Source organism: Elephantulus edwardii, unplaced genomic scaffold (genome assembly GCF_000299155.1).
Source record: "Elephantulus edwardii isolate Elephantulus edwardi_28Jun2011 unplaced genomic scaffold, EleEdw1.0 scaffold00065, whole genome shotgun sequence".
In the NCBI taxonomy this organism is placed as follows: Eukaryota; Metazoa; Chordata; class Mammalia; order Macroscelidea; family Macroscelididae; genus Elephantulus; species Elephantulus edwardii.
This window is the reverse complement of record NW_006399815.1, coordinates 9,982,458-9,992,987: the sequence shown is the minus strand read 5'-3', so window position 1 is coordinate 9,992,987 and position 10,530 is coordinate 9,982,458. Positions and strand designations below refer to the sequence as shown.

General features: G+C 37.8%; 1 protein-coding gene across 1 annotated transcript in view; it reads right to left on the bottom strand.

Annotated features, from left to right (window-relative positions):
* Nucleotides 1-10,530, bottom strand: part of GXYLT1 (glucoside xylosyltransferase 1) — an 89,827-nt gene that overhangs the window by 79,085 nt on the left and 212 nt on the right. The window contains 2 exon segments of the mRNA XM_006888234.1: nucleotides 7,654-7,677; nucleotides 8,571-8,643. Coding sequence (XP_006888296.1) covers nucleotides 7,654-7,677; nucleotides 8,571-8,643 — 97 coding nt within the window.

The following is a 10,530-nucleotide window of genomic DNA, read 5'->3' as shown; positions in this document are numbered from 1 at the left end:
AAAAATAAACAACCTAAATTTTAAAAAAAAATTACAATAAAATAAAAAAAATTTTAAAGAAAAAAAATGCCACCTAAATGAATATAAATGCCAGCACATAAAGAACTATACAGTTGGAATCTCAAAATTAATAGAAAAGTTACATTATCATTTGAATTTTCTTTATATGGGCGTCAGTATCTAATATACATAACAAGTTCTAGCTCTTAATTTAGAATGATAAGTTATTAAAAAGAATATTGCGCACACCAGTAAAATTTACGACTTGATTAGGAAATGTCTATGTACTTTCATGAGCGTGATTATATATCTTTAAGCTTTGCATTTCGTATCAAATGCTCAAACTTGGTAATGTAACCATGAATACTTGCATTCACTCTTCTCTTGATTCTCTATAAAACTCAATCTCACTTTTACAGGGTATGCGTTTTCACTCTAGTCTAGATAGTATCTCCATTTCACAGAAAGACACATCACATTTCAACAAATCCACAACTTAACTTATAATCTATACCTAAAGTACACCTTTGTTTCACAAAGAAAATAACTAGGCTGTCCATTTCAGCTTTCTGTCAAACTTCACAATAGTGAAAAATGGAAAATAAATCTTAGAGAAAATTATTCTAATTCCATTTTTACACAAAAAATTAATATTTAACATTACATGCAACGAGGTCATTATTGCCTCAATTTGCACTTCAGGTTACAAAATCCATTACATGTTCTTTTCAGACTTGACAGGGTCTTGGGTTACATGTTTAAAATGCACACAAAGGATTCTATCCAAAATCCAATTAATTAAACCTTTCCAGGAGAGTTAAAGAGGGAAAAAAGAGAAAGGAGAGTCAGGAAGAAAAAAAGGAAATGGAATGTGTGACAAATTGCCTCCAAGAACAGCCTCCTTTGCATGGGATCAGAACTAGAGGTGAGTGGATGGTTACCATTATTCTATTCAAAGAATTCCTAGAAAAATTCTGATCAAAAGGGGTTAATTGTGGAATAGAATTTTAAAATATCACAGAATCCAAACTTTCTGGAGTCATAGTTGTTGGATAAGCTCCCCAAACTACTGAATAGATATAATCTTTAAACTTTAAGTCTTAAAAAATATCCCTGAAGATCTCCTTTAAAACAAAACAATAACCCAAACTCACTGTTACCAAGTCAATTTTGAATCATATAGATGATTCTACTGGATTTCTACGGCTGTTTAGCTTAATTAATAGAGAATGCTTACCATGCATGTTGTGATCTTTTAAAGATCTATATGATATACAATTGGCAACAACAACATGAAAGATTAGATAGGAAATTTAAGAGGGAGTGAGCTAATGGGGAAGGATACCATGGCAAAGGAGGGCGTGAATGGTGGCACAACTTGAAGAATGCAATAAATGTCACTGAATTGTATATGTAGAAACTGTTCAACTGGTGCATCTTCTACTGTGCATGGAAGTAAAATAGATTTTAAAACAAAAAAGGCTTAATCCTAAACTGATGGGAAGAGAAAACAAGCAGAACCAGATATAACCTGGAGTTCTCCATCTGCCCTCCCCAAACAGGATGTTGGCCACTGTAATAACATGGGGGGGGGGGGGTAAGATGAAACTGAAAACAAAAGGAATTGCTAAACTTTGTTAAAGAAACAAAGTCCAAGATTTCCTTCTACCAAAATCCTCATTTGCTAGCAAAAGAAGTTTAGAAGTTCAGTCTTGAAAAAGGATAAAAATATGAGATCTTTAGCACAAGTCATACTGGAAGTAGGTACATTTTGTCGACTATTTACCTACAAGGACAAGATGCCTACATCCTTCCTCATTAGGGTCTCAGACTGTAGTAGCCAGTTCTACTCTCTCCAAGGAGAAGACTATAAAACCTTCCTGTGTGGATCCCTGCCAGGACAAGATATTTTGGGGAGTACTTCCTCTCAAAACATTACTGCCTAGTCTCCCTAGGCAATGAAATCCACAACAGACACATAAGCTTAGGGTTTCCAAAGAGCATCTCAGGATACCCCACAAATCACAAGAACGCAAACAAAGTATGAGAATAAAATCAACAACAGTATTGTTTTATATAATGCATCCTCTCAAATAACATGCATATGACACACACATGACACTCACAGGAAACAAATATTCCCCTTATACAGTACAAGAAACCGTGTAGTATGAAGACCAACCTGAAGGAACTGGACAGACCTGAAGGTGAAACAACATAATGAAATAAATTAAAACCCCGAGTGTGCTGGGAGAGGTCCAGAATGTTCCAGGCACCACAGACTATAGGAAACTCTGACTTTTGGCAGTTACAGTGGCTTCCCAAGACCCCTGGCTACAGAGCAGTGTAGTCCATGGATCATTCTCCTAGTGAGGTTCTGCCTCTCCTGATGGCTTGAGCAGTTCCCTTAACAATCAGGAGCACAGGGCTTCCCTTTGAAGCCAGATGCACAAGAAACTCAAAAGCATGAAGTCCAACCCCACCACCTATGCAACCTACTGCTTATGGTGCACTGCCATGTTAGAGGGCAGAGGAGACTGAAGCAGCCCTTTTGGGGGATACCATTCTTCTCAATCACCTGCTACGGATCAGAAAGCAGGACAATGAATAAAGATGACAGAAGAATTATTGGTGCCGTTGAGTTGTGCTGCAGATGAATATCCCATGGTCGGACAAAAGAACAGATATGCCTTGGGGAAAGTACAGCCAATGTGCTCCTTGGAGGTAAAGATGGTGAAACTTCATCTTTCATACTTTGGACATGTAGCTAGGGGAGGCTACTCCCTGAAAAGGGACATCATGCTTGGAAAGAAAGAGGGTCAGCAAAGGAGAGAAGACCCTCTCCCAATGATATGGATTGACACAGTGACTTCAGCAATGGGCTGTAGTGTGTCAGAGGTGATGAGGATGGCACAGGATAAGGCAGGCTTCAGGCTAGCTGTTCAGGGTCACTCTAAAGCATACTAGACTCTGATGGCACCTAACAAAACAATCTGGATATGGTCAACTACTACAGGTCAAATCTAGGCATATTATTGTGTACCACTGCCCTTTCCCATTTAGAGCTAATCCATAAAGTCTAGATGCTGCCAAAGGCCCATAAATGCTAAAATCTCCTACTGTGAATCAAATTGAAATAAACTTTACTATGGGTCACCTTCAAATTTCATTGGCTAATGTTCTAGCTCTAGCTGACTTGTTAGAAAGCAAACAAATCAAAAGGTAGCACCAAAAAAATCTTCATAGTGATAGTTTTGTACCTTGAGTATGGGGTGGATATACGAATGTATGACTCGATAACATACACACAGAACTAAACACTCACACATACATAAATCTACTGTCTGATGCACAGCTGACACTCTAGCTCGTTTCCTAGGCTGCAAATCTCACAGCAAAAGATCGCTTATCTTGCTCTTGAAGAGTTTCTGGTGAATTCAAACCACCAGAGGTTAGGATGTTAGGTTAGCAGTGAACTCCCTATGTACTACACCTCCAACATTCCCTTATACAAATTAGGCTGTAAGTTATATAGTATCATTCCAGTGATACACATATGAAGTAATATATATATATATACACACACACACACACATACATTTAAAAGTCTACACACATTCCTGATACAATGATACACTACAGTTATGTAAGATGTTACCACTGGCGAGAACTGAGTGAAAATTATATAGATGTCTCTGCTACTTCCTTTGAATCTGTATTTATTTCAACATAGAAAAAAAATTTTTTTAAAGCCAAAGGAAAAGGAACTGCTCAAAAATAAGCATTTCTGAGAATTTCAGTACTTGTAAAATGTTTTAAAAATGGAAACATTTCATGAACTGATTTAAAGAGAGTGTTAAGCAATTAACACTCTCCACAATATAAATTTGCCAATGTGAAGTTTATTTTAACTCCTATGGTGAAAGACCTTTTATACTTTTGAAGTTAAATGGCAGAGAGAATTTATTTCAAAATGTCCATGACTGTCCTAAGACTTCATTAAAAAACACGAGCAAGTAGGAGAGCCAGGGATAAGTCTAGGCATATCCAGCAGAACAATGTGGAAGACGGAAGGACATGCTGCAAGCCTACTCTAACTTAACACATACCTGTGCTGTGGCTGTGCACGAGAAACACTCTTACAGACAGGTTAAAGGAGCCTTTCCCTCAGAGATCCTCTCAAATCATCAGCATATGATGGATAACTCAAATTATTTTTCTCTCAACAACTTCATTTCTAACTCTAAATCCCTCCTTTTTCTTAAATAGTGTATTTCCTAAGTACTGTGGGAGTAAGAAAAGGGCAGTTTATAAACACACACAAAGAGGCACTGATATCATTCCCCCACTTAGAGGGGGAAAGTTAGCATGACATTACACACCAAAACTCAAACTGGATAAATGTTGTAAATGTTAAAACAGAGAAGCAAAGAGCTCTGATAGGAAGTTGTCTATGAATTTAAAGGCCAAGTCTATGAAGGGAAAAAATGTCAATGTGAATACATACAACATTTATATCACACACACAAAAAAAATTAAGTCAGCATGCAGAGATAGGTATGTGTAACAGGTACAAAATAACAGTATCAATTTTAATGTTTCAAAATATTATTTCTAAATCAAAAGTATATATTAAATAACTGCTCCCCAAATCCAAAAGAGCACAAAGACATTATTTCAAATCATTAGAATAATTATAATTATTCAATATTCATGTCAGGTTTATACTAAGCACATAACTATGTAAATACTGCAATCATCGTCAATGAGCTAATTTACAAGATTAAAAGTATTATCGTTATATATCTCTGATTGCCCAAACTCTTCTCTCTTACATGACAAATAACTCCAATAGGAATAGGAAGGAAAAACAAAGAAAGCTTTCCATAAAAACAGCATTGCAGAAATGGTGGTCAATCCTGCCAAAAGCACTCTATATGTTTAATGCGATTCCAATACAGACATTAAATTCCTTTTCAAAGAGACAGAAAAATACTGGCAAGTTTGTTTTGAAAGAAAAGAGAACCTGAATAAGCAAAGTACTTCTGAAAAACAAAAATGAAGTGGGAGGCATAGCACTCTGATCTCAAAACCTACTACACAGCTGTAATAACCAAAATAGCAAGGTTCTTGAACAATGACAGACAGATAGATCAATGGAACAGAATAAAAAACCCAGAAATTAACTGATCTATCTATTGATTGTCTACTGGTATTCAACAAAGAAAAAAACCCTATCACACAGGGAGATGATAACCACTTCAACATATGGTGCTGGCAAAACTAGACTGCTACCTGCAGAAAAGCTGAAGCAGGTTCCACATCTCACACCATACACAAAAATCAACTCAAGGTCGATCTGGGAGTAAAGCCCAAAACCGTAAAGATCATAAGAGACAATATGGTACTGAACTTAGCAGTTCTAGCCTATGGTATAAATAGGCTGGCAAACACAGTCAGAAATGCACAAACAAGAGAGAATAACATCAATAAATGGGGCCTTCTAAAGAGTAAGTTTCTGTGTGCATCAAAAACATTTTCCAATGGGGTGAAAGAAAATCTACTGTCTGGGAAAAACATTTGGCAATGACATCTCATACAAGGGTCTCATAATGAAAGTCTACAGAATACTATATATAGTACCTCCACAAGAAAAAGACTGATAATCCAATTACAAATTGGGCAAAAGACATGGAAAGACTTTCGACACTGAAATGGCCAACAGACACATAAAGAAATGCTCAAGAACAAAAGCAATAAGAGGGATGCAAATAAAAACTTCAATGAGATACCATCTCACCTCAGTAACACTGGCAAAGTTTAACAGGACAGCAAGTAATAAATGTTGGGAAAGCATGTGGAGATTGGAACTCTCATACACTGTTGATAGGATTATAAAATGGAACACTCTGGAAGACAGCTTGGCATGTCTTCAAAAGGCAGAACACAGAAATTCCATATAATCTAGCTATTCCACAGCTAGGAATACACCCCAAGGAAAACAGAATTGAGGCACAAATGAAGATTTATATACCATAGTTCACAACAGTGTTATTCACCATAGCAAGAAAATGAAAACAGTCTAAATGTCCATTAACAAATGAATGTACTGAGAAATTGATTCATTCACATGATGGAATCCTAGGCAGCACCCAGGAGCAAAGACTTAAAAAAAATACTATGTAACATGGAAGAAGCCTGAGAGCATTATGCTGAGTGAACTAACTCAGTCTCATAAGAACAAATACCGCATAAGATCACTACTGTAAAAATAAAAGGATAATAGAACGATGTGGATAAAAAAAGTTCAAGGGGGCAAGACAAAGGGGTAGGAAGGCTGAAGTGAGGTGAAATCCCGGGGTTGCAGAGTCTGGTGATAAAAGGGAAGGGGTAAGGAAATTGTGAACGATCCAGTGGGGAACTGAAAAGATGAAATAATAGTAGGCATAGCTCAATGGTGATTAATTTTATAATTAATTACCCACAAAGTATGGAAATGATTATATCAAACACAATGTGAATGAAAGAAGGTATGAAACACAATGAATATTAATGAAATACAATGTACATGTACATAAATTTTGCTTGCAAACCAAACTTTTTTAAAATTGTTGAAAAAAACCACACAAAATACATTAAAAAATGGTGGGCAAACTATTCTCAGCTAAACAATGATTTTCAGTGTTTTGGTTTCCTAACAACCACCTAGGTACTTACCTAAAATGCTGATTCCTGAGCCTCACAGCCAGATATTCTGATTAAGCAGGTCTGGACTGGGCCCCAGTGTGGCAATTATTCCAGGTCACAAATTGAAAAATCACTTAAAGTTTAATTTATCAAAGCCATCATCACATTAGCTATAATTATGAAGCCGTGGCATGCCAGGCACCATTTTACATAATTTATGTTTGCTGTTTCATTTCCATTCTCACAACCAACTCAGCATCATACTTTTATCTCTAACATGTTCAAGGTTAAAATAACCAATAGGTAGCAATGCTGAAGTCTACAACTCCAAAGATTTCTTGGCACATCCTATAGGCCATCACAAGACCTAGACAAAATGATAATTTGGTGGCCTAACCACAGTGTATCCCAAAGAGGCACAAAAAAGGGCTTGGGATATCCAGAAATGGCATCAGTGAAGTGCCAAGTGGCTTCTGGCCTCCTTACTATAAATGCAGTTGTATAATTACAATAGGATGAAATCTTGATCATCACTGCTAAGTTTCATGTGAAAACATGTAGTTAAACTACACCCTGTGTAGTTTAAACCTAAGTTACAGTGATGTAACTTGCTGCAGATGTACTGATACCTGGTAATAACCACTGGATTATCCTGAGTACAACCTCACCATAGACTGTGCATACTTAACAGCGTCACAGAATCTCTATGTGAGAAATATAGCATACCTCACGGTGCCCTCCTTTGAGAAGCTATGACCCTCCAACATCATGTAATTATTCAGTTTACTACAGGATGTACAAGTGTTTAACAGCCAGCTAAGCACAAACCACAGTGAATGGTCTAAAAATGGACAAATTCAAGGAGACACTTTCCCTGGAAACTTCTCAAATGAAAGAAGTAATCTGCAAGGAGCAGAAAGGTCCTTGAACAAAATCCTGTATGCAGTGGAAGAGACTAAGACTCTTCCAGTCCTAGAGGTCCCTAGGGTTGTACTGGTTATTAACAGTTCTTTCAATTCTTTTCTTTGCAGTGACCCATATAAACTAATAAATATCCATTTTGCTTAGTTTTATTGGATTTTACTTACTAGCAACCAAAAATTGTACTATAATATTAGCTACATTTTACAGGTGAGCAACTGAAGCACAGAGAGGTGATGTCATTTGGCCAAAGTCTCAAGGCAACCAGAGACAGAGTAAGAACGCAGGTTTGTATCACTCTTATTTTCTGAATGCTACAATACTGACTTCAAACAGAACATACTGAAAATGAGTTTCACTGAAAAACTGTTCTTATTATTTTAAGTCCTTTGAGAATGTGAAAGGTCCTATACAAGTACTTTGTTGTAAGGTCGCGATGTTCTGTAAAATTTGACCACTGGAATATAGTGGGGTAACAGCAGTTCCCATGTTTTAACTAAAAGAAATTACAGTTCTAATAATTCATGAAAGACTGCAACAAAAACTAAGAATGAAGTGATAATCAAGTTCTTTAAAAAAGATGTTGGTTTGCTTGACGGCCTTGATTATCCACTGCTGAAATACCATCAAAATTGGACTCATCACAGCAGCTTTATAAAAACAGAATGTGTAGAAAAATCACAGGATACATAGTTGCTAATCTCGGTCCTTTGGGCTGCCCTGTGGGCTTTCCCAAATTATTTACACAAAAAAAGAAGTTGCTAACAACCCATATCCCATTATAGCGAAAAAAGCTGGTTTAACTCTATGAGAAATCTAAAAAAAAAAAAAAAAAGGTTATAAATAATATGTAAAATAAAATTCCCCAGGCGGCCTCGGATATTGTTAATCCTTTTTTAACAGATTTCTGATGATATTTTAGACAATTATCTGACATTAATTCAGTGGTAAAGGTTTTCCATGATGCTCCTCTGCCAGTCTTCCCTTATTCACGCAAATACGGTGAAATGCAGCTCACCACTCTTTTACAAATATTGATAGAACTTTCAAAGTATGCACTACTCCGCTGGATCAAATGTGCCAGCTGCTCTTAAGGACAACAGGCAGTCTCCTTTGCCATTTACAACCTCAGAAAACGGACTGGAAGGTCAGCAATGAGTTAAGTTTGACAGACCTTTAGTTTTAACTTAAATCTATGTCTCCTTTAAAATGAGGAGCTATGCTATTCACATGACCTATAGAAGTTCAGTTTTGTGACTCAATGTCGACACATCAAAACAAGATTTCAGTAATGCACACACATACTTACTGCCATCTAATCAGAACAGACTCATAGCCGATCCTCCAGTCAATTTTCAAAGGCTCTTAACTGCATGGGGGAAGACTGCCCCTCTATCTCCCCAGGAGTAGCTGGTGGATTCTAATGAAACTCTCCCAGGTTGGAAGCACAAATTCCTGTTCACTAGGCCAAAAGTTCCATAGAGTATTCATCAAAACTGAAATAGTCTCTACATTTCAAATAAAGTGATTTTGTTAAAATTAGCTATCCACTGTGATATGCAAACTCAATGTATAAAATTCTGTCAAAAAGATGGTATAAATAACTGAAACAATGTACTAAAAATGAACGCCCCTTTTTATCAAACTGAAACACCAGCTTTCCAGTCTAATTTCAGCCAATGTTTGGTTAAAGTGTTTCTCCTGTACAATTCTACCTAGGATAAAAATAATTTTTCTGTAATTTTAGATGACTCACAATAACACACCAGAATAGAAACAGCTTCGCTTCTTCCACCTGTCAGTTTCATGAGCTCATTCAAGTCTTCAGCTTCTTATGTTGCAGATAATTGAGGGTTCCCGAACCTGACTTGGGAGGCAGTTTTGCCTTTATGAAGAATCTTGATGTCTCAGGAATCGCCTCATCCAGAAACGAATCAGAGACTAAATCACGGTAATCGAGCTTTTCTGTACTGCTCCTCTCTGCTCAAACTTCCACTTTTCATTCTGACAATGACCATAGCGCAGAAAAATGTTAACAGCACAAGGCAGTCGCAGAGTTGTTTCCTCAAAAGAGGGGCCTACAAACAAGGTTACCTGAGCTTCTTTTGTAATTGTAAGGCAGTTCAAATGCCCAGATTTTGTTAAGCATTGCCAAAATGCATTAAAGCCTTGCCAAACACATCGCCTGTTCCCCATTTAAATTTCCAGCTGATCCAACCTCTGGCAGTGATTCGTGCAAATCTACCTACGCGATTATTATGCTGCTTTTAAAATATCCACTGGCAAAGAGAACTATTCCTTTCATCCCATCTCACAACAGACTTCAGTGTTATCGCTCTCATGTTTTAAGTTCTGAAAAGTTTCGGAATAGATTGCTTTCCAAGGAAAACTTAAAACCAGAATAAATGCCAGGTCCAGATTTAACTCATCGCCCCTGTATTAATGAAAAATTTAAACGTCAACACATAAAAACCAGACGACCCAGGGAAGAGGGGAGGGGGAAAACCCCAACTGAGGCGCCAGACTGATTAAATATCTCAACTCCAACTCCATGGAAACAGGAGGGAATTCTCACTAGCCAGACAGCAGGAAGGCTTTTTGTAGGACACCTCTTACTTTCAACGAATCCTAAAAATCAGGGGTGCGGGGAGGGAGGGCACAAATAGCAAAACTTAAGCATTAATACTAACTGGTGTAAAGAATGTTTAAGGGCGAGGTCAGAAGCCAAATGCCAGGAGGACGGGATGCTCCGCGGCTGGAGGGAGCTGCGCGGGGGTTGAGCGGGAGGAGGGAAATGCGCGAAAGGGGTCAGAGCTGGCGGCAAAGCAGCGGGAGGCAAGGGCCCGGCGGCGGGAAGCGCGGGGCGCACAGCGAGCAGCCGGCAGGCCGAGCCCCGCTCCCGCGCCACGCGCCGCGGAACAG